General features: G+C 33.7%; 1 protein-coding gene across 5 annotated transcripts in view; it reads left to right on the plus strand.

Annotated features, from left to right (window-relative positions):
• Positions 1 to 25,878, plus strand: part of ROCK1 (Rho associated coiled-coil containing protein kinase 1) — a 149,219-nt gene that overhangs the window by 104,852 nt on the left and 18,489 nt on the right. For all 5 annotated transcript variants that reach the window (XR_013995286.1, XR_013995287.1, XM_081078778.1 and 2 more), the window contains 9 exons: positions 4,781 to 4,887; positions 6,133 to 6,283; positions 11,795 to 11,955; positions 13,535 to 13,719; positions 15,284 to 15,353; positions 17,854 to 17,948; positions 22,542 to 22,707; positions 23,582 to 23,675; positions 24,332 to 24,420. Coding sequence is in view for 3 of the 5 variants with exons in the window: in XM_081078778.1 (XP_080934904.1) it covers positions 4,781 to 4,887; positions 6,133 to 6,283; positions 11,795 to 11,955; positions 13,535 to 13,719; positions 15,284 to 15,353; positions 17,854 to 17,948; positions 22,542 to 22,707; positions 23,582 to 23,675; positions 24,332 to 24,420 (1,118 nt within the window). In the remaining 2 variants the exon portion in view is untranslated. The remainder of the gene's footprint in view (positions 1 to 4,780; positions 4,888 to 6,132; positions 6,284 to 11,794; positions 11,956 to 13,534; positions 13,720 to 15,283; positions 15,354 to 17,853; positions 17,949 to 22,541; positions 22,708 to 23,581; positions 23,676 to 24,331; positions 24,421 to 25,878) is intronic.

Raw genomic sequence — 25,878 nt, forward strand, 5'->3', positions numbered from 1 at the left:
CCTTATGATCCAGCAATTCCACCTCTGTATATTTTTTTACTGAGGTGAAATTCATGTAACAAAAAATTAACCATTTAAAAGTGTACAATTCAGTGGCATTTAGTGCATTCACAATATTCTGCAATCACCTTAATTATCCAAAAAGAAACCTTGTACCCATTAAGCTGTCCCTTCCTATTTCCCCCTCCACCTAGTCCTTGGCAACCACCAGTGTCCTTTCTATCTCTGAATTACCTATTATGAATATATGACATACAATATGTGACCTTTTGTGTCAGATTTCTTCCACTTCACATATTTTTAAGATTTCATCTGTGTTGTAGCATGTAAGAGTACTTCATTTATGGCTGAGTAATGTTCTGTTGTATGTATATACCATGTTTTGTTTAGCCATTCATCTATTAATGGACACTGAGTTATTTCCACCTTTTGGCTATTGTGAATAAAAGTGCTGTGAACATTTGTGTACAAGTATTTGTTGGAGTATCTGTTTTCAGATCTTTGTTATATATCTGAGAGTAGAATTGCTAGGTCATACGGTAATTCTGTATTGAACTCTTGAGGAACTTCTAAATTGTTTTCCGCAACAGCTGCAGCATTTTACATTTCCACCAGCAATGTATGAGGGTTCCAGTTTCTCCACATCCTTGCCAGTACTTGATATTTAATCTTTTTTAATTATAGACACTTTAATGGGTGTGAAGTGGTGTCTCATTGTGGTTTTGATTTTCATTTTTTTAGTGACTAGCAATGTTGAGCATCTTTTCATGCACTTATTGGACATTTGTATATCCTCCTTGGAAAAATGTCTGTTTATATCCTTTACCCATTTTTAATTGGGTTGTTTGTCTTTTTGTTGTTGACCTTTAGAGTCTGGATACTAAACCTTATCAAATATATGATTTGCTCAGTATTTACCATTCTGTAGGTTGTCTTTTCACTTTCTTGATAATGTCCTTTGATGTACAAAAGTTAATTTAGATGAAGTTCACTTTATCTATTATGTGTTGCTCATATTTTTGGTGTCATATCTCAGAATACATTGCCGAATCCAATATTGTGAAGATTTTACCCCTATGTGTCTAAAAGTTTTATGGTTTTAACACTTATATTTAGGTCTCTGACCTATGTTGTGTTAAGTTTGGTGTGGTAAGATGTAGGGGGTCCAACCTTGTTCTTTGGCCTGTGGATATTCAGTTGTCCAGCACTATTTGTTTGAAGAGACAGTACTTTTCCCTTTGAATGTTTTTGGCATCCTTGCTGAAAATCAATTGGCAATAAATATATGGGTTTGTTTTTGGATTCTCAGTTCTATTCCATTAGTCTACATGTCTGTTCTTAGGCCAGTACCACACTTTTTTGATCACGGTAGCTTTCTTTATGGTAAGTTTTGAAAGAGGAAGTTTGAGTCCTACATCTTTGGTTTCTTTTTTTTTCTTCAGTATTTTAGTTATTCAAAGCTCCTTAGAATTTCATATAATTTGAGGATCTGATTTTCCATTCCTACATAAAAGATCCTTGGAATTTTGGGAGGGATTACACTGAATCTGAAGAGCACTTTGGGTAGTATGGCCATCGTAAGATACTAAGTCTGCCAGTCTGTGAACACAGGATATACTGGGGGTGCCAAAAAAATATACACACATTTTAAGAGATGTTATCTATGCTCAAGCAGTAGTTCGCCATAATGAGAAGTGTCTGGATGCTGATAGTAAGCACTTTGAGCACCTCTTGTAATTGCAGAAGTCAAACGTGACCTGTATTCATCTTTTGTTATCGGTATATATTGAGTATTGCAATTAATACAGGTTTTTTCCTTCCTTAAAATGTATATACATTTTTTGGCACACCCTGTATTTCCATTTGTTAGGTCTTTTTAAAATTCATTTTAGCAGTGTTTGTTAGTTTTTGGTATACAAGTCTTACACTTCCTTGGTTAATTTATTCCTAGGTATTTTATTCTTTTAAATGCTCTTGTAAGTGGAATTGTTTTGATTTTCCTTTTGCGTTGTTTATTGAATATATTAGCTGTGGGTATTTCATAAATACTCTGTTTTATATATATTTATTTGTTTGGTGTGTTAAGGTTTTATGATTTCTATATCTTCTTACTGGATTACAATTATATTGTTGTAAATGATACTAAATGCATCTGACCTTGAGGGTTTTTCCCTTATTTTCCATTTTCCTGTTATGTCTTGCCCATCCAGTTTTTAAAAAAATTTTGCATGTAGTTGGTGGGCCTCAAATTTAGATTGTAGGTTTCATATTTTTGGGGATTTTAACATATTTAGATTTTTTTTTAAGTGAGATTTTTTTTGGCTAAAACTTAGCATATATGCACATATTAAAATAAATAAAAGATATATTTGAATTTTTTACATGAACACACCCCCACTTAACAAGAATCTAGATTTTGTTCATAAAACTGAACATTACCAGCAACCCAGGAGTCCCCCCTGTGCTTTCTTTTAGTCACTAAACCTCTTTCCCCTGAGTAACCATTATTCTGACTTCTAACACCATAAATTAACTTTGCTTGTTTTTTTAACTTTATATAAATGGAATCATGCAGTTAAACACTCCTTTGTGTCTGTTTTATTTTATTCAACATTGTTTGTGAGGTTCATCCCTGTTGTTGTATATGACAATAGTTTATTTTTCCTTGCTGTGTAATATTCCATTTATTTTATATGACCACTGCAGTTAATCAATCATTCTGTGACAAATGGATATTCTGATTATTTCCATTTGGGGGCTATTATGAATATTGGTGTAACGAACTTTCTTGTACATATTATTTTGGTAATTATACATGTGGTAGCTGTTGGTATACACCTTGGAGTGGCAGAGCCATAGAGTGTATGTATACTTGGCTTTAAGTAAGTATTTCCAAGCATTTCAAAGTAGCTGTACCAATTTACATTCACCAGCAGTATATGACAGAATGCCAGATGCCCCACATCCTCATCAAGGACAAAACTTATCCCAACTGAGTATTGTCAGTCTTGATGTTTTTTAGCCATTCTGGTGGTATGTGACAGTGTTTCCTTATGGGTTAATTTGTATTTCCTTGGTGTCTAAGATTGAGCAGTGTGCCATGTTTATTGGCAATTTGTGATGTGCTCTTTAAGTCTTTTGCCTATATTTTTATTGGATTGTTTGTCTTTTTCTTATTGGTTTGTATGCCTCCTAGATATTAGTCCTTTATTAGATACAAGTATATATATCATAATTGTCCTCTCCCACTCTGTGGTTTGCCTTTTCACTCTTCAATGTTGTCTGCTGATGAACAGGATGTGTTACTTATTTTTAATGTAGTCCACTTATTTTATGGTTAGTGCTGTATTTAGTGTGGCCTATTAAATTCGTTGCTTAGATCATGAGACACTGTTCCCTATTTTCTTCTAGAACTTTTATTCCATTTAGGTTATGATACTTGATATTTTGGGTATTTTCCTTCCACTATGTATTTATGTATATTTTTGTATAGGAAGCTTTTTTGTTTTCATGTGTTGCACAGACAAGTTGGTTTCTTCCTAGCATATTTTTAAAAATAAAATAAATGAGGATATTTTATTTAACATGTCTTGCATGCAGTTATTAGAAATCTGTAATGAATTAAAAGGTTTTCATTACTTTGTCTTGTTGGGAGTTGGTTTATATAAACTTTTATATGAAAATTTCAGTTTAATCTGAATTTACTATCTCTACAGATTTAAATTTTTTATTATAAATACAGGAAGAAGCATTTTTTAATAGTACTTTAACATTTAAACATCTTGCCACATTTACTTTATCTCTCTTCATACAAACACAGACTTTATATTTTTGCCCAATCATGTGAAAGAAACTGGCAGGTGTTTCTCCTCTATGAACATAATGCCATTATCGTGTGCATGCATGCGCTTATAAGTAAAATTGTTTCATTGCTCTGTAGCAGACAAGTATTATCAGATGCCAAAGATTTAATATTCATTGGTTCATTAAAGAACTGCTTCAGAAACACTAAAATATGGGAAACAGGTAGAGTGAAGACTTCAGCAAGTACAAGTTAAACACTGAACTTTAAGAAGTACAAAACTTTCTTTGGTCTATCATGGCACTTTATCCATTTCCCTGCCAAATCCTAGGCCACTTTGAATTACAAAATAAGAAAATAGATCCTTACCTTTGAACTAGACTATAAAATAGTCTAGAATTATATGTTAAATTCTACATGTATTAGATATTTGTGTTTGTTAAATACTTACGCATTAAAATTTTTTAAGGCATAAAGCATGTTATTTTAATGATAGTTACTAAATATGAGTGCTACCATTGCATGTTGTGAGCCTCAGGTGGGTTAAAACTAAGCTTTGTTAGGGCACTTGGATTCCTTAGAACTTAGTTTTCTATAAAAATGAAGTTTGGCTCCATTAATTTAAGAGTAGCTAAATACTTTTAGAATGTCTGGCACATAAAAGGGACTTAAATACTTGCCTTAATTTAACTGACGGGTCTCACTCTTCAGATGGTAGAAAAGCACTGAATAAAGACTCAGCTCTGATTTTTGGACCAAGCCCAGTCTCCATCTCTTTGACCAAATGTGAAATGAAGATGCACTTGAATTAAGATTAACATTTTGGTTACTATATTATAGTTATTGTATGTACTACCAAGAAAAGAAGCGACCTGATCAGGACATTTAAAACTTTTTTTTTTTTATCGTAATGGTCATGCTGAACAAAAAGACTTGTTTTAATAACCATGTAACTCGAACTTTTTTCTCACTTGATAGCTCGAATTACATCTTTACAAGAGGAGGTGAAGCATCTCAAATATAATCTCGAAAGAGTAGAAGAAGAAAGAAAAGAGGCCCAAGACATGCTTAATCATTCAGAAAAGGTAAATGATTTAACATTACCAGTTATGAGATAGTATTTACTGATTACCAAATATTATAAGGTGGTTTTATAAAATAGCATTCATTTCTAATATTTATATATTATGTTTCTAAAAGTTTTTATGATTGATTAGTTGGTTGTGGGGGATGGGAGCATGTGTCTTAGTTAGGGCTTTTTATTGTATTATTTTTGTTTTTACCCTTGAAGGGTATTAGTTGTTTTGTATTATCTGATCATGACAAATTGCTTTGGTTTGGAAACACGTTTTTATACAGAATCTTTTTCCAATTTTTTGTATATGGGTAACATGAATGTGCTGAACCTTATTACTACTAGCCTTACGAAGAAGGAAAACAAAGGATCAATATATAGACCATGTATGCTTTTTCTATTTTGTTGGTAAGAGTTAGCAAAATAGAAAATGCACAAACTGGCCTTTACATGTAGAATTTTCTTAACAATGAAAAATGTCATTGGTTATCTGCTTGTCCCTACCTTGCTTTAAAACAAACAGGTTAAACAAACAAAAAGATTAAATAGATAATACACAGATCTAGTTCTCACTTTTTTGATGCTTCCCTGAAATGTTGTAGGTTTCCTAGATCCTCAGATAAATGATGAGACAATCTACCAGTTATCTTATCCTTTGAACATGTTTTGTGACAATCAGAATAGTTTTGATGTAGAAGTCTGGTGTAGAAATACGATGAATGAAGATTAGAAGAAGCACCCAAACAGAAATGGAATACAACTTGATTTGGCCTTTTCATCAAAGCAACATAAATCTAGCTATAGATGCAAATGTAGATAGACATAATTTAATTGTTTAAAAGAGCAGTAGTAAGAATTTTTAAAGGAAGTGAAGAACTGTCTTATTTATTTCTGATTTTAGCAATGAACCCTCCTGAACATCACCACCACCACCACAACCTTGTTCTGCCATCAGCCATAGCTTTAATGATTCAAATGGGAACTAGTAGGATTGGGGGGAGGGTAAGGGAAAAATGATATTTCGCTTTTTGTTATATGTGCTTATTGTGATTTTAAAAGACATTACAGACAATGTGAAATATACAAGAAAGTATCAAAAATAAACTTACATATTGAATAAAAATATTTAAGAAATATAATGTCACATTTCAGGCCAGTTGATTCATACATTATTTCTTGTGGAATATTAAATAAAGTAAAATTTAATAATGTATCTTTTGAACAGTATTACATGATTCTCATTCTCATTTTACAGGAAAAGAATAATTTAGAGATAGATTTAAACTACAAGCTTAAATCATTACAACAACGATTAGAACAAGAGGTAAATGAACATAAAGTAACGAAAGCTCGTTTAACTGACAAACATCAGTCTATTGAAGAGGCAAAGTCTGTTGCAATGTATGGTAAGTGTCTGTGTTTATATTTTCTACATGACTAGTTTTTAAATAGTGCCTAAAAAAATTTTGATTTTATAGTAGTATACATTCTTAAAAATTATAAATAGTGATCTAGGAAGAGGATATCTTCCCTTTTTTTTCCTTTTATTTGATAACCTCCTTTTTTTGAAATCACAATTTCACCTTCTAGTTCCCTCACTGTACTATCCTTTACTCCCTATAAAAGTCAGAGGAATCGCTCTTTTTTCCCAGTTTCTCAGTTCTTTATTTTCTTCCCCATCCACTCTGGAACTTATTGTTTGTTAATTTATCTGCTTTCTTGCTTTGTACCGTCAATTTTTTCATTCCTTTGTATTTCCACTGTATTAGGCTTCTAAACACACCCCTAGATCAGACCAACCAGCCAGTCTTCATTTCTTCATTTCTTCAGATGGGCGCTCACCCAATACATTATGTCCAACCACAGTTGAGCCATCAGTTTTTTTATATATCACTCATCAGTTCCTTCTCCCAGACTTTTATTTCTCTTCTCAAGCTTCCTATACCATTTTTTGTTACTCCACTTTTAGGTGAATATGTCTCCTATTTCAAAAAGAAATTGTGAAAGCATAGTTGTGAGCTCCTCAAAATCTAGTTCTCTTATTTAATTAACCTAGCCTACTTCTTTACCCATCGTCAGCATCTTCCCTCTCATCTTAGAGGAGGGTGATCCTCTCTTCCTGTCCTGGCTGTTATGTTCTTGCTGTACTCAGATCCAGTCTCTTTTTACCTCATCATAACTTATTATAGTAATTCCCTCTTTCATGGTTTTATTTTTCATGGTTTTAGTTACCCGTGGTCATCTGAGGTCCAAAAATATTAAATGGAAAATTCCAGAAATAATTCATAAATTTTAAATTGTGTGCTATTCTGAGTAGTGTGATGAAATCTCGCGATGTCCCTCTCTATTTCACCAGTTCATGAACCATCCCTTTGTCCAGTGTGTCCATGCTGTGTATGTTTCCCACCTATTGGTCACGTAGCCTTCTGTCGCAATATTGCAGTGCTTATGTTCAAGTAACCCTTATTTACTTGATAATGGCCCCAAGCGCAGGAGTAGTGATGCTGGCAGTTTGGATATGCCAAAGAGAAACTGTAAAGTGCTTGTTACATAACCTCACCAGGTCAATAGTAGCCTAACAACGCTACATCACAATGCCTATATCATTCACCTCACTTCATTTCATCATATAGGCATTTTATCATTTCACTTCATCACAAGAAGGGTGAGTAGAGTACAATAAGATATTTTGAGAGACACAGAAATCACATTCACTTAACTTTTATTACAGTATACTGTTATAATTATTCAATTTTATTATTAGTTATTATTGTTAATCTCTTATTGTGCCTACTTTATAGATTAAACTGTATTATAGGTAATACGTATATATATAGGAAAAAACATAGTATATGTGGATTAGGGGGGACTACTGTATCTCTTTTTCTCTTATTCATCCTCAACCTTTTCTCCTCCACTGAATCCTTGATTGTTGTAAACATGTGCAAGTCTCTCCCACCTTAAAAAAAGGCAAACCCCTGGTGGCTTGATGGCTCCGTTGGTTACAGTGTGAGCTCTAACCGGATTGCCAATTCAATTCCCACAGGGACCAGTGAGCTGCACCCTCCACAACTAGATTGAAGACAATGAGCCACCGCTGAGCTGCTGGAGGAGCGGCCAGATAGCTCAGTTAAGTTTAGAGTGCAAGCTCTTAACAACAAGGTTGCCGGTTCAGTTTCTTCACGGGATGGTGGGCTGCGCCCCCTGCAACTAAGGTTGAAAAGGGTGACTGGACTTGGAGCTGATGGGCCCTGGAAAAACACACTGTTCTCCAATATTCCCCAATAAAAAATGTTGAAAAAGACAGACCCTTGCAGCAACCTGCTGTCTTTACTAATTGCCACTGTTTTATTTATCCCTTTATACCCAAACTTCTAAAAAGAGTAATCTTCCTTTTCCTCACCTTCTACTCACTTCTTAACCTACTACAATCTGGAATTGTCACTTGGCACCTTTAAATTCAGTTTGTTCAAGGAGAAACATAGGATATTATCTGTTAAACCTTTTCTTATCCCCTATTCTCACTATTCTGGTTAATGGCTGTATAATTTTTATGAGGCCAGGCTTAGAATAAGACAAATCTATTTTGCCTCTTAGCCATTCTATGACTAATGAAAAAAAATTAGATGAGAAAAATGTACGTAAAATGCCTGTACCTGGAGAGCTTTTCAATAAATGGGAGATGTTATCATGGTTAAGGAGAGTGGTAGTTTCAATAGCCAGGAGCCCAAGCTAGAAATCTGGGAATCATTCAGTATTTCTACTTCCAGATGATATATATAACCTAGTCCTCCTTTCCTATTCTCTTTTTTTTAATTAATTTTTTTAAAATACAGTCATCTTGTTTTTTTCATTGTATTGGGGAATATTGGGGAACAGTGTGTTTCTCCAGGGCCCATCAGCTCCAAGTCATTGTCCTTCAAACTAGTTGTGGAGGGCGCAGCTCAGCTCCAAGTCCAGTCGCTGTTGAACCAGCAATCTTGTTGAGAGCTCACGCTCTAACCAACTGAGCCAGATCCATCCGGCCGCCCCTTTGGAAGCTCAGCGGCAGCTGGTTGTCTTCAGTCTAGTTGTGGAGGGTGCAGCTCACTGGCCCATGTGGGAATCGAACCGGCAACCCTGTTGTTCAGAGCGCACATTCTAATCACCTGAGCCATCGGGCCGCCCCATTTCCTATTCTTCTTCTAGTTCATGATGACATCATCACTTTGCTCGATCTGTTACAATAGACAATTTTTACTCTACCAAGAGATGTTCTACTCATTAGTCTGTTGTCACTTAGGTCAGAATGATCTTTTTAAAATTCAAATCTTATGCTAGTCTTTCTTAAAATCATTTTGTGGCTTTTCACTGTTTACAAGGTATATATATCAAACTCCTCATGACATACAGAAATCTCTGAATTAGCACTTAACCTATCTTTATAATCTTATTGCTTGTTTTGTGTACCCCTTTCTTCAGCTATTGAACTACTTTTATTTCACGTGTTAATTATTGAATGCCTGCTATAGGCCTGGCACAACTGAGAATATAGCAGAGAATAAGACTTACAAGCACTCTTTCTCACAGATTATATTCTGTTGGTGGAAATAGGCAAAAAAGCAAATAAATTAAAATATGGAGAGATTGCAATCACTAATATGAATAAAATAACACACAATGTGATAGTTTCTAGGTAATACTACATTAGATGGTGTTCCAAGGAAAGACCTCTCTGAACTAATGATATTTGTGGTAAGAACTGAAAGTTGAAATGAATCAGGCATTAAAAAGAGTGGGAGGAAGTATATTCCAGGCAGAATTGATTATAAGTTCAACACTCTTATTCTAAAAATGGTGGGATGCTGTTGTAGTGTTCTAAGCTATACTGAGATGTGTAATTTAGGTTTTAAAAGATCACCCCTGCTGCTGTGTGGAGAATGCTTTTGAGAGAGATAACAGTTTAAAAAGGGAGATTAGCTACTGTGTTTCCCCGAAAATAAGACCTCACCGGACAATTAGCTCTATTGCATCTTTTGGAGCAAAAATTAATATAAGACCTGATATTATATTTTATTATATTATATATTTTATATTATATTTATTATATTATATTATATTAATTATATTGTATTGTATTATATTTATTATATTAAATTATACCAGGTCATATTAATTTTTGCTTCAAAAGATGCATTACAGCTGATTGTCCGGCTAGGTCTTATTTTCGGGGAAACACGGTAGAAGTCTACAGGCTGTAGGCATTGGTGGTAATAGAGCTGAAAAGACGTGGAGATACAGAGGACAAGAGTTGATGATAAATTGAATGGAACAAGGAAGAAGAAGGAATCAGGAAAGACTCAAAAGTTTTAATTTTAACAACTGGATGGATGTTAATATATTTTGGCATTGAGTTGACTGAGGTAGGAGTGGTTTGGAATAGGAGGGAAATAAAGGTGTCTGTTTTAGATATGTTGACTTTGAAAAGCATATTTGATGTCTAGGTGGAGATGTCAAATAGTCAATTAGTATATAAATCTGATGCTCAGGGGAGTGGTATCAGTTTAGTGGTCATGCACATGGAGCCATATGCAGAACCTGATGAAATCAGCAAAGGGAAGAAGAATATGGGCAGAAGAAAAGAAGAATCATAATGGAGCCCTTAGGCAGTCTAACATTTGGGGGTCAGGTAGAAGAGGAGAAACCAACAAAGGAAATCAACAAAAGAAAGAACAGCCAAACGGGTAATAGGAAAACGAAGAGAATATGGTATTAGAAGCTTGAAGAGTAAAGTATTGAAAAAATGAGGAAGTGGTTCAATATACTGAATTTTGTTAAGGTCAGTGAAGATGAAGACATGGGTATTACGTGTCCTCTGAATTTTGCAGGATGGATGTCACTGGTTACCACATAAAAAGTAGTTTTAGTGGAAGAGTGGAGATAGAAGCCAAATTGGAGAGAGAGAAATGTATAGTAGATCTGGCACTAGAGACAATAAGTGTAGACAACTCTCAGAAGTTTGGCTGTGAACAGAGATGGGGTGGTAGCCAAAGAGGGATGTGTGATCATTGGAGAATATTTTAGGAGGGGAGATAATAGATTATTGTGTTGATGGGAATGATTCAGTTGGGAGGAGGAAATTGATGAGTCAGAAAGAGATGAAATAATTGAAGGAAGAAAGTCCAGAACAGAAGAGGATGAGTTTATGTTTGGTTAGAGAGATGGGAATAAGGTGATGATGTATTGGTGCAGCTAAGTTTGTAGATTTGGGGGTAAAGATGGGGAAATTCCATTCAAATGGTTTCCATTTTGTCACCTAGAGGACAGTCTCTGAGTGTGGGAAAGCAAACTTAATAAGTTTGAATACTGTTGGTGCAATTTACTAGTTGTAGGACCATGGGAAAATTGACCTTTCAGAACCTTAGTTACCGTATCTTAAAGAAGGAGCCTCACTGTGTGTAGGTGTTACAGTACATGAAATCTTGTTTATCTGAGTTGCATAAGTTAGAATTCCTATCATAGCCTAAGTCTCTTAAAACTTTTCCGGAACAATGCAAGGTATAGATTAATAACCACAACCTTATTTTCCTGCTTTTATCCGAACTATCTCCATTTTTCTTCTTATATTCCACTTTTTTTCCAGCTATACTTTCACCTTCTGGTCTGAAAATGGCTCTGAATAATCTCTTATGTCATTGGGCAAAGGCTGGATTTAGAAGGTTTTATTTTATTATTATGTTTTATAACTTTCTTTAGAGACCCCACTACATAAATAATTCAGTTAACATTAGGACTTCTATAATGAACAGCTTTTCTAGAGTCCCAGAATAAAAACAGGAGGGATTTTTTTTGGCAGCAGATTGTCTTATATAGCCCATGAAAATGAAAAATATTAAGTAGTCTCTTTAAATGTATATTCGAAACTTTTTTTTTCACAGAGATGGAAAAAAAGCTGAAGGAAGAGAGAGAAGCTCGAGAGAAGGCTGAAAATAGAGTTGTTCAGATTGAGAAACAATGTTCCATGCTAGATGTTGATCTGAAACAATCTCAGCAGAAGCTCGAGCATTTGACTGAAAATAAAGAAAGGATGGAGGATGAAGTAAGAAAAAGAGACAGTACTGACTTTTTTCATCTTATAAAAGAGAAACAATCATGAGCTATGACTAAAAAGCCATTATCTATCATTTAAACAGCATTGGGGAAATTTGAATGAAAATAACCTATGTGTATCTATGTTCACTGCTATATGGTCACTACTATATCCCTAGCTCCTAAAATTTTCATCTTCAAATAGTTATCGAACATTCACACTAGAGAGTCTGTGCCATTTTGCACTGTGATAGTACAGCTCTGTAGAAGTGTCATAGCTCCTCCCCTGAAGAAAGTGACCGTCTGCTTAAAAACAAAACAAAACAAAATCCTGCCTTTGTTGTAAAGTATCCTGTAATCTCAAAAGGAGCATTGCTGACAGATTTCAAAAAAGTGTTAAACTGCAGAGCTTTGACTGGCTTAGATTGATAGAAAGCACAGGATACACGTTCACAAAACAATAAAAAGACAGAATGACATATCCTTGTGTTTACTGTATGTATTTTAGAAATTATTTGTAAGATTAAAGTAATTAGTCCATATATGTAAGTTAGAGAATGGAGAAAGAAGAGCAGAATAATCAGGAAAGACTATAAAGGAGGGATGGAATGTTACCATTATTTTATAGGTTGAGGAAGACCTTAAAAGTTAATAGTTTGAGAGTCAGAAGCCTGAGTTAGTGGAGGGAACATTATCAGTGAAGATAACAATAAAAGAGTGATTACTGAGTGCTTAAGAAGATAGGTAAATGAGAAACAAAAGAGACTTGATCTGACCAATGAAGAAGAAACATATTGATTAGTAATGGGAGAAACTTGGAACCTAAGTATTGATAGTCTTTTAAGCTTAAAATGGGAGCTCTAGGTGGAAACACTCTTTTAGGGAAATTAATCTGATAGTAGTATATAGAATGGTCTAGAAAGAAGAGAGATTAGAGATATTTATTAGAGCCAGCATGCAGGAAGAATGTATGTTGAAAATGAAAGACAGTATTCAGCCATTTAAAAAAATTTTTAACATTGTGTTATCTGCCTGTTTCTGTGCTAGAAATTGGGGTACTGAATAATATAGGTATGGTCTTGACTTTTGTGGAACTTGCAGTCCAGAGGGAAAGACAGATATTAAAATAGTAATTACAACATGACATAATTTAAAAGAGAATGTACTGAGTGCTGTAGGAGTGTTATGACTAATCCCATCTGGAAGTTAAGGGAGGCCTCATTCAACTTTGGAGGGTTGTAGACTGGATAGAGCCCAAACCCTTACAAATGAACAGATGAATTGAAATATTCCCTTCTCCAAAATGGCTTTTATACTCAACTTCTACTTCAGATTTCCATGCAGATGGGGGTAAAAAGAAACCAAATTTTTCCCCCTGAGATCTCATATCTGAAATTCGGGAATTAATTTGACTTAATGGTAAATTCTACAGTAATAAACACATGGAACAATGGAAACTTTTTAGACTACTGATATTCTCTATTTTTATAAGGCATTATAATGTACTTGAGATTTGATTAGTATTCTTTCAAATAATATCTAATAAATTTCAAGAGATTTAAGATCCCAATTATTCTTCTCATTCATAGGTTAAGAATCTTACCTTGCAATTGGAACAAGAATCAAATAAGCGACTGTTGTTACAAAATGAATTGAAGACTCAAGCATTTGAGGCAGACAATTTAAAAGGTCAAGAAAAGCAGATGAAACAGGAAATAAATACTTTACTGGAAGCAAAGAGATTATTAGAATTTGAATTAGCTCAGCTTACAAAGTAAGTCTCAAAAATAACATTGTTGATTTCTATTTGTGTTCAGCATTGCTTATTTGTTTTATATATTTGTGTGCGTATAGATTACATACTTAGAGTTTGTAAAAGGAAGATTTAGAAAAGCATTTAGAAACAATAATTTACTTGCAAAGAAAGTTTGCAAGGGAGTTCGGGTTTTGGAAGGACAGGCTTACTAAATAAATAAATAAATGTTTAAAGGAAGAAAAAGGAAGATTATCACAACTAGGTTTTTACAGTAAGTCTTTATGGTGGAAAAAACACAATTTTCTCATGCTTTTCATATCCACAGGAGTCATCTTTTTTTACACTAGAATTACAAACCAAGAGATAACCTTCTTTTTAGTAAGAATTCAGTACGTTAAAGGAAATGTTCAAGGTTTGTTTATTTTATAGAGAGTAGAATTAGACATGATGACCCTGTGTTTGTTTTGTTTGTTCTTTTGACTCATCTCAGAATGCATAGTGCCCTTATTTCTCCTCCTCCTACTCTGAGATGTGATGTACCCACTTACTTGAAATGAAGACAAAGCAAGATGTCAGTATTACTTTGAGAATTTGTATAAGGACATGCTTCAGAAATTTAATTTCAAAGATGGGTACCATATCTTATGCCAAGTCATGTGTTTTTATTTCCTCCAAATTTGTTATAATAGCTTCATTTGCCAGCTTCATTTACAGCACAGTAAGTTTTGGAAAAAATTGTCAGTTTTGATTTTATTGGATTTATATTAGTGAAATTCTTTTCCCCTTTTAGAGCCACTGTTTTCAGCTAGTGATGCTTTATAGTTTTCTTCTCCCAAAATAACTTTAATTCAGCATTCAACAAACATTTATTATGTACCTTCTATCGATGGTATTCCTTATTAGATGCTGAAAATACAAAGCTATTAATACATAGTTATGAAAACATAGCTGCAGATGGAATTGTTCATCCTTGAAAATCTGTGTCAATCAGTTGTATCGTGTCTTTCTGCAACTGTTCCTCTCAGTGTAAGTTGTTTCTATGTGTGTGTTAAATACATGTAGCTGCCTGTGTTCCGCCTCGTTTGTCAGTTGTTCTTGCTTCCCCTCTTATTCCTTACCTGCTGATTTCCACACCACTCCCCTTGTGCTTAATTGGCCATAAAATATAGTACTGAGTTATTCTTATGTGTTAAATATTTTCATGTCCTCTGTTTTCAAAGGTTTACATTATATAAGACATTGTAAATGTATCCCTAAAGAATGCTTTTCTCTACAAAAATTTACCAAAGAAATCATTTTTATTTTTGCAATTTGGATTAATCCATAATTAATAGTCTTCTGAAAGTGACCATCAGTAGAAAAGGGTTTCATCTGCTTTGCGTGGTCTCATTTTATAAGGAGCGAAATGGAAATAGTGTGGCCTAACCAAATATAATTAGTAAATACTGCATAATGAAGTATGAATTTCAAAAACAAAGGTCATTTTAGTAAACCTTTTCATTCTAGCAACTTTAAGCAACAAAGAATAATATAAAGTCTACTATAAATAGCATTTGTTTACTATTTTCTCTTTTATCTGAAGACAATATAGAGGAAATGAAGGACAGATGCGGGAACTTCAAGATCAGCTTGAAGCTGAGCAGTATTTCTCGGTGAGAATCATTTTTAACATATACACTGTTTCAAAGCCTGACTTAAAAGAAGGTATTTAGATTTTTAATGTGAACTGATTCTTTTTCAAATGACTGTGAAGTGGTTTTCTCCCTGTTTATATTGCCATTTCTACATTTTATGTCTGAATCTGAGTTTGTAATCTGTTAAGTTGTAAAGAAATGACCACTTTTGTGCAAATATTTCCAGAATTGCCCTTAAACAAGAGCTACATATGAGACTTTGTTAAGGGTTCTGTCTGCATGATAGCAAGCTCGGGTGGTTTAGTGTGCCAGTATTATTATGTGTGGTTCGTGTATACACATTACAGTAGCCTGCATACATCCATTTGTAGGTATAATTACTACAGGTGCAAGTATAACTATTGTTCAGGAGCTTTTTTCTGTTTTAGCTCTCTGCATTTTATGCATCTGTTTTGCTTTTTCTCCATAAAAATCACTCTCTTATTTGTTACAGGCCAAGTTATTTTCACTACTACTATTGATGAGCATTTACAGCTAATGCTTTGAAGTTTTATTGAAGCCTCTGAATTTTTTTGTTTCTTTTGGTTGCCAAGCTTGTGCTCTACCATTTAAACTTAACATTTCTCTAGCTGCTCCATTACTGTTAACACTGGCAGTCACCCTTCCCACGAGCCTTGTGTAGTGCGATTAAATGCATACAGTTCAGGTTGTACTGGTCGACATGCCCTAGAAATCAATAATGAACAGTATTGGAAGTAATGGTTTCCCCAGTGAAAAAAATCTGAATACCATTAAAGCTGTATAGATTTTTCACATGATTTAGAGTTCCATGCTCTGTTTTGCTTATCCCCTAATAAACAGGGTGACTTGCTATTTTTTTGTCTATTTCTTGGTTTATTAGACCATTACTGGAGTTATGTTTTTAAATTTTTTAAAAAGTCAGTATTATTGAAAAAACCTTTCCCTGGGTGTAGATCAACCTTATTTGTTCAAAGTGTCCTATAATATCATGCACATTTTCTTGTCCACAGGCTTCCATAGAGTAATTATCTAGTACCTCCATACTTTGGGATGCCTATCACGTGACTTATGGTGGTTCTTATGGATTCTTGATTGTGCCTCTATAAAAAACAATATAAAACCTGACCTTGCGTCTGTCTTAGTTCTGATTTATTCTGTTGCTTATGAGGATTGGGTTAGATATTGTTAAATATGATACGTTATTATGAGCCAAATTTAACGTTTTCTTTAATCTAGGATTTCAAGTCAGATTTGTTTTTATTTCTTCACTGATTACATACATAAATTTTAGTATTTGGAGTCAGACAAAAGAGAGATGAGAATCTGATTCCTAAAAGCAAAATGGATTATTTTATGTTACAAATTGTAAACCCTTGAACTAGAACAAGCCATCCCTCTTCTTTCATTTGCAATCCCATAAAAATGTATGTATTTTTCCCCTAAAAAGTTCTATTTCTTAGCAGGATAATTAAGTGTACAGTATAAAATTCGTTCTCCACAACTATTTACTGGTCCTTCCTAACTTTTTAAAAAAATATTTTATAGTAAAAAGGATAGTTAATTTTAGAAAAGAAAGAATCTTCAGAACTGAAAGTTTATTCAGACCCCAGCACCTAACACAATGTGGGTCTAATACGTGTTAAGTATTTATTGATGAAGTTGGCAAAAGCTTAGTGAATTTTGTAAGAACCATTGTTCTAAGTATACATTATTTATATGTTAACAGAACATTTGATAAATCTTTGTGGATATTACTCCATCCCACCCTTCCAAAAGAGAAGTGGTTTCTCAAATATTATTCACTTCAGGAATTGATCTAACGTTTTAATAAGTAGTGCTTGCTAAGTTTCTTTACAATATTTTTCCCAAATCAACATAATTTTAATACGCTTTTGAGGTATAATTTCTATATAATTAATTGTGCCCGTTTTAAGTGTATAGGTCGATAAGTTTTGACAAATGTGTATACTGTGTGACCACACCACAATCAACACAGAAAACATTTCCTTCACCATAAAAAATTCCCTTGTGGCCCTTTGCAGTCAGTCTTCCCCACCCTCCTCTATCTGCAGGCAGCCACTGATTTGCTTTGTATCAATATTAATTATTTTCACCTGTTCTAGAATTTCATATACATGGAATCCTTCAATATATAGTCTTCAGCGCCTGGTTTCTTTAACTTAGCTTAATATTTTTTAGGTTTATTTTGTTGTATATATCAGTATTGCATTCCTTTTTATAGCTGATACAGATACACCACAATTTAAAAAATTTGTTCATGGATATCTGGGTTCTAGTTTGTAGCTATGATGAATAGAGCTGCAATAAAAGTGCACGTTTAAGACTTTGTGTGGATATATACTTGCATTTTTCTTTGGTAAATACTTGAGAGTGGAGTTGTTGGAGCATATGATAGTTGTTTAACTTTATAAGAAACTACCAAACTGTTTATTAACCCACCATAAACATTTGTTTCTTCTTATCACTTGTTTTGCAGACACTTTATAAAACCCAGGTAAAGGAACTTAAGGAAGAAATTGAAGAAAAAAACAGAGAAAATGTAAAGAAAATACAGGAACTACAAAATGAGAGGTATGTTCATTTTACTTTAGAACAAGAATCAGTGCTACAACAAAGCATTCTTAAATGAAAAGTTTAAAGATAGAAAGATGTGCCATATTCTGATGGCAGTGGTATAGGAAAACTTAATGAGTTAATTCAGAACCAGTCAAACTAGATTTAGGCTCAAGTTTACCTTTATGGTGAAGAAATAATTTTTTATTAATTCATTAACACTAGAAATTATACAGAGATTCACTAAACTGACAGCAAATTTTCAAGGGTCTCTCAATCTTCAAATACCTATTTGTATATAAATAGTTCATGCTATATACTCGTCATGATTTTGTTATGTAAATGTATTTAAAGTCTTCCTTTTAGTATTATTATGCAGGTTAATTTCCATTGCATGTGTGCTTAGAACCTTAAAAGGAGACCTTAAGGTCTCTTAAGCTACTTAAGTGTACCAACATCTCATAGCTAGATAGTGTCAGAACAGACACTGTGACTCGTTTTCCTTTAAACACCTTTTAAAGAAATAACATTTTTTTAACTTCTGTTGAAGCAAACAAAAACATAAACTAACAAAACATGTACAGTTTTATGAATCATATGACAAATATCATAACTACCACTCATGAAAGAGATGGAACTTTGCTCTCCACCTCACAATTCTACTAATTATACCTCCTTCCCTCCCCGCCACAAGAGTTATCACTGTCCTAACACTTATTTGTTGAAAGAACTGGATCATTTGTCTTATATAGTTTTCCTCAGTTGTGATTTTGTTGATTCTGTTTCCATAGTTAATTGAACATTTTCATCATCTTTTTGTGTTTTCTGCAAATCGGTTAAATCTAGAGCTGTGCTGTACAGTATGGTAGTCACATGTAGCCATTTATATGTAAACTTTAATCCATTTAAATAAAATAAAAACTTCAGTTCATTAGATGCACTAGCTACATTTTAAGTGGTTAATAGTTATAATTAGTGTCTACCATATTGCACAACACGGGTGTAGAACATTCTATCATTATAGAAAGTTTAATTGGACATCCCTAATCTGGAGGCTTAATCAGATTCAGATGGGTTTTTAGAGGGGAGAAGACTGCCTCATATATAACTTTGTAAAGTCTGGTTGCCTGTTGTGTTGTTAGCAACTACTGACACTCAATGCTTAGAGCTTAATATATTAGGTAGAGTCTAAAGTAGGTACAAAACTACATTTCCAGGTTAGTCTCTGTGACAGTGATAGACTCCTATTGTAGATTATAATCTGTTGCCTATCATTTGTATGGTATCTATGGTGTAATGCAATCCCAGGATGTGTGCATTCACTGTGATGGGGGTACCGAATCCACTACATACTATTGTTTCAGAAGATTGGTATGTTTGCCCTTGTTTGATCTCTCTAAGAGAAATATATTGATCATTACTATTGTGCTAACTACTGTACCTCATGCCAGTGATATAATTATCAGTAAATTACGGTTCTTACCTTCAAGTACTTCAGAATCTAGGCTGGAGAAAGATAAAAATTAAGGTAGACAGCTGTGACAAAGTGCTGTTGGAGCATTGAAAGTTTATACCTCATCTTATTATGTGGGATTCAGAGAACATTTCCCAGGTGACAACTAAGGAAAAGAAGAATTCACCAGGGGATAGAATATGAGGAAGAGGAAAATATAGGTAAATGCAGTCTGTAATTTGGATAACAGCAGATGGTTTAGTTAGGGAGACAGTTGGTGACACATAATGCTAGAGAGGTAAACCTGTGTGTCATGCTGAAGAGTTTGGAATTGTCAAACATTGAAGAGTGGGAAGTTTTGTTTTTGTTGTGTTTCTCTTTTGTGTATCCACATCACCTAGATCAAGGCCTTGCAAAGAATATAGTATTCAATAAATGAGAGGGGGGGGGAAGGGAAGGGAAGGGAAGGGAAGAGAAGGAGAAGAAAGGAAGAAAGAAACTTCTATGCTGGAAATTGACAAGGTGGTGTTTTAGAAAGCTCCACTCTTTAGAGTGGAGAGTGGATTAAAGTGAGGCAAAGCTGGTTGGATACAGGGAGTCCAATTATACAGCCATTGAAATAATCTAGATGTCAAATTATAATGGAAGTTGGCAGTAAAAGGAAAGACAAGTGCATGGAAAAAGTAGGAAATAGAAGCAATAGGATTTACAGATTTGGGGGGCTGGTGGTAAAAGTTAGAGAAAATTTCAGGTCAACTCTCAAGTTTCTGACCAAGGTAATTGGGTTGATGGTAATAGTGCTGGTCCCTAAGTTAAGGAATGCCAAGTCTATGAGATGAGAGGAGACAACGTATTTCCATTTCAGACCTTTCTATAGTCATTACTATTGTTATATAAACATACCAGTAAATATCTCCTTAAAAAATAACCCTCTTTTAACTGCATGTCCACTTCTAGCTACCATCCCATTTTTCTGCTTCCTTTTGTAGCAAAATTCCTGAAAAGTGACATGCCATTTCTCTTTTCCCATTCCCTTGAGCTCATTCCAGGCAGATATTTGCACTCATCACTGTACTAAAATAAGCCTTCTCAAAGTCACTGGTGACTTCCTAAAGCTAAAGACAATAATTCTCAGTCCTTATCTTACTTAACAGCAGTAGTTGACATAGTTCATTCTCTCTTGACAAATTTTTTCACTTGGGTTTTGTGACATCACACAATATTTTCTTTTTTTTTTTTTTTGAACTGGCTACTCTTTCTCAACCTTCCTTGCTCCTTTGTCCCTTTCCATCTCTGAGACCTTTAAAGTTTGGAAGGCCCAAGGGATTACTCTACTTGTTCTCATCCAGCCTCACAGCTTTAAATAGCATCAGTGTACAAGTATATTCTCCCCTGAATTCCAGACTTGTATATCCAGTTGTCTATTTGACATCTCCACTTGAGTGTTTAATAGGCATCTCATATGTAACATGTCCGGACAAAATTCCTGATTCCCTCACCTTGCCAACCTGTTCCTCCCTGTCTTTCCTCTTTCAGTATTGGCAATTCTATTATTCCCAGTTATTTAAGTCAAAAACTTGGAGTCATCCTAGACTCATTTTTTCTTATATTCTGCATGCAATCCATCAATAAATCCTCGTAACTATAACTAAAAAAATGTATCTAGACTCTAATCAGTTCTCACCACTTACAGCATTTACTAGTCTGATCCAAACTGTCATCATTTCCAATTCTGAAATTAATACAGCAGGCAGAATTTTAAAAACAGAACAGTCAGAGTAAAAGCCAAAGTCCCTATATTATTTTAGAAAGTTTTATATGTCTGTTCTTCACCTTCCCACACCCTTTCTCTTACTGTGTCTTTCACAACTTTCCCCCATCTCTCACTCTGCTCACATTAGCTTTCTTTAGGGTATTTGTTATTATTATAGCTGGCTCCTCTGCCTAAACACTGTATTCCCAGGTACCTACATGGATCATTCTCTTACCTGCTTCCTATTTCTTCTCAAATGTCATTTTATCAGAGAGGCCTCCCTGATCACCCTATATAAAATAGTGACTCCTTTTTTATGTAATGACCACATTCTTCCTCTTTTTTTTTTTTTAATCATTCTGTATGGCTTACTATATATTGTTCATTCTATCATCTTTTTTCTCTATGGGATTCTGTATGTTACTTCATTTTTAAAAATTGTCTCATCACCCCACTAATGTGTGCCTCCTGAGGTCAGGTACTTTGTTACTGCTGCATGCCTTAATTTCTATAGCAATGTTTGGCACATATACTTAGCATTCACATATTTGTTGGATAAATAAATGAATATATTTTTTTCTTTTTTTTTTATAGTTATTATATGTCTCTCTCTTTAGGCCTGAGACAGAAATTTCTATTTGCCTCGCTCCCTTAGTAGAAAATAGATAGAAGGTATTCACTTGGCAGACATTTATTGAGCCTAATGTATACAGGGGGTACAGTCATGATCAGGTTAACTTAATGAAGAGAGGCTCTCTGGGAAGAAAGAGCCGGCAAGGCAAAGGCAAACTGGAGTGATCTGGTCTTGATCTGAATATCAGTTCTGAAAAGCCTTAAAATATAATTCCCAAATGATTCATAGAATCGTTTATAGAAGTTTACAAATCTATTTACAAGTCTTTATAATCTCATTGAATTTCAGAGCTGGAAGGGACCTCAAGAATAATTTTGTTTAACCCTCTCATTTTACAGATTTGATTAAATTGAGCTCCAGGAAGTGTAAGGAACTTGCCCAATATCTCTCCACAATTAGTGTTAGAATAGGGATAAGGGTTCAAATCTAGCCTCGTGATTTACAGGGCAGTGACTTTTCCTCTATGCCATGCTGCCTTCCATTCCAAACCCACAACGAATTCCTTTTCAAAAGTAGACTGCTTACCATTGCTTTATTACCTTTTCTTAGTTAAGCACAGAGCAGATACAAGGTTAAAGAGTTCTTTTATAGTTTTTCAAAGTGAGAGCTTATATTTATAGAAAGTTAGTAATGGAGTCAAATATTATTTTAACCACTAGGAAACTTAATTCTTTTTCTTATTTAAATATAATTGTGTTTTTAAGCATATGATTAAGTTGGAAGAATGAACTCAATTTGTTCATATCCATTTCTCTAATAAATCTATTGCAGAGAAACTCTTGCTACTCAATTGGATCTAGCAGAAACAAAAGCTGAGTCTGAACAGTTGGCTCGAGGGCTTTTGGAAGAACAGTACTTTGAATTGACCCAAGAAAGCAAGAAAGCTGCTTCTAGAAATAGACAAGAGATTACAGATAAAGATCACGCTGTTACTCGGGTAAGTGTAATAGTCAGGTAAGTTATATGACTAAAATTAATTTAAATCAAAATAGGTCACATCTTAAAGTTTAGGTGTGTGTGTGTGTGTGTGTGTGTGTGTGTATTATACTTTACTTATATACAGTGAGTGGTCAATCTGTATTCATAGATAAAATAGTTTATATAATCCAAAACGGTTGTTAAGGATTGAAATTTTATTCAGTGTATTGGGTTTTTCCCCCTTCTGGCTGTAGATCTTAACATATTTTATACAAAGAAATATTTAGTTTAAATTTATTTGTTGTGTTATCTTAATATATTGCAGCTTATTTTTATGGCCAGAATTCTGTAAAATTCAGAGAAATTATTTGGGGATATCTACAAATACATTATAGAAAAACCAGTTACTACAAACAGTTACCTGTTCCTGAAATTTATACTATCAATAGATCATGGGGCTGGAAAGGAGAGTTAGATTTTTCTTCTTTTGAAGCCACTATAAAGTGCTATGATTCAAATACCAGCTTTGTCCCTAAGAAGTTACAGTTTTGACAGTTTGCTTTAACTTCTCCAAGCCTTAGATTCTTCATCTGGAATTTCCAGTCTAGTTTTCTTTCCGTTACATTTTTCTTCCTTTTATTCATATGTATATATGTGTATATGTACACGCGCAAACATACTCTCTGAAATAAATTTTGGAAGCTAACAGTTGTTTATAAATATTTTATTTTAATTATAACCACATAAACTGGAAACCAGGCATTTTTATAGCTAAGCAGTGTCAGACCTGTTCTCACCTATGGAAAAAGCAAAGTATTTTTTATAAAGGTTATTGCAATAAATAGGAGACTTGCAAAGAGACTATAGCTTAAACCTTTGTGTGCTTTGTTTAGCTTGAAGAAATGAACAGCATGCTAACCAAAGATACTGAATTATTAAGAAAAGAAAATGAAGAGCTAACTGATAAAATGAGGAAGGCAGAAGAAGGTATGTAGGGTTTTTATTTTTTTCAATCATGTTAAATCAGCTCAGAGTAAATTTTTGCTATTTATGTTGTGTGTTAAGTTTTGGAAATATTTGTTTTCATATGTTAAATAACTTCTGTAGCCTTAAGAATTTGTTTTTTAATTTTTATTGGAGAGTATTGGGGAATAGTATGTTTTTGAGGACCCATCAGCTCCATGTCAAGTTCTTGTTTTCAATCTAGTTGTGGGGGGCGCAGCTCACTGGCCTATGTGGGAATTGAACTGACGATCTTGGTGTTATGAGCACTGCGCTCTAACCACTATGCAAACCAGCCGCCCAAGAATTTTCTTAATAGAACTTAAGTATTCTCACCCTCCCCCCCCCAAAAAAATGTGGTAAATATGTGAGTTGATGGATGTGTTAATTAACTTGATGGGGGAGAAGAGAATCCTTTCATAATGGGCATATATGTATGTATATATGAAATCATTACCTTGTATACTTTAAATATCTTATAGTTTTGTCAATTATACCTCAGTAAAGATGAAAAAATTATCTTGAAAAAGTTACTAAAAGTTCCTTTGTAGTATATGCTAATGTAAATAATAAAAGACATTGCTAATTTGGAATTCAAAAATTAATGCTATGCAATAACATTTTATATAATTTGTTGACAGAATATAAATTGAAGAAGGAGGAGGAGATCAGTAATCTTAAGGCTGCCTTTGAAAAGAATATCAATACAGAACGAACTCTTAAAACACAGGTATGCATGTACTCAGCCTTTTCTATAAATTTGTATTTGAGTATTGTATATCCAGAAGTTAATATTTGCTCTTTGTGTACTTTTTCTTAAACGTGAGGTTATAAGATTCAAGCTCTTCATTGGAACAAATAATGTAATAGTCTTTCTTCACTAAATAGAGAAGACATTCAGGAAACAGGATTTCAACTGAGTTAAGAAAGCTAGTTTGTCTAGTCGTTTGACTAGTAAGAATGTGTTTTATATTGTATAGAAGACCTGTAATTGATAGTAGCACAACTTAATGAAAAGATAACACACTTGATTGAAGCCGAGAAAGAAAAATTGGGAATAAGACAGAAATTATAGGAGTGGCTGTATTATTTTGCTTTGTATTAATGATGCAGCTAGATCAGATCTTTTTACACTAAAACTTGGTATCTTGTCATTTTACTGAGTTACCAATAGTTGAAATTCTTCATAAGGTACTATGTACCTCAATTGAGTTTTACAGTAGAATAAATATCTTCTGTGTTTTATTAAATGATTATAACAGATTCCTTATTACCATTCCACTCTACATGTCAGTAATCCTTCATGTTGGAACTAGAGTAATCTTTCAAAAATGCACTTAATACCTGTTGAAAATTCTTCAGTGGAGGTTTTACTTACCTTTATACCAAAATAGAGACAATGAAGAAAAAGATTGACATTTATTACATAAAAATGTCGGTCTGTAGAGCCCAAAACAGCGTAACTTGAAAGAAAAAACAAACTAGGAAGAGTGTTTACAGCAAATGTAGATAAATATAAAAACCATCTGCAAATCAAAAAACCATTGAATAGAAAAAAAAGAAGTAAGGGACATTTAAGAGAAAAAGAAACACTAAAGATTTTTTTAAAACTTAACCACAATAATAAATAGAAATTAAAACAATAATGAGGTATCTTTTTGACAGTTTAATGGGCAGATTTAAATGAGATAAAATATTTAGCTTTCGTAAGAACATGGGGAAAGTTTATTCATATACTTTTTGAGTGAGTAAACTATAAGAGCAATTTAACCAAATAAAGCATTTTAATGTGCATATTCTTTGATCCAGTAATTGTGCCTTTAGGAATTTATGCTATATAAATACTTCCATATAAATGCTCGAGAGAAATATATACAAGTATAATTACTGCAACATTTTTAACAGTGAAAAAATAAAAATAACCCAACCATCCATCAATGTACTATTAAGAAATCATGATACATCCATACAGGGGAATGCATTCAAAATAAATGAAGTAGATTTACATGTAATGGCATGGGGAAATAGTATTTCCATGGTATATGAAATAGTATTAAATAAAAAAAAGCATGTTGCTGCATAATGTATAGCATGATTCCATTTTTAAATTTAAATACATATTTAACCTACTTACATACGAGTACATAGGGAAATGTCTAGAAGGATATACACTCAGAAATTTAGAGAA

The sequence above is a fragment of the Rhinolophus hipposideros genome, assembly GCF_964194185.1.
Source record: "Rhinolophus hipposideros genome assembly, chromosome: 17".
In the NCBI taxonomy this organism is placed as follows: domain Eukaryota; kingdom Metazoa; phylum Chordata; class Mammalia; order Chiroptera; family Rhinolophidae; genus Rhinolophus; species Rhinolophus hipposideros.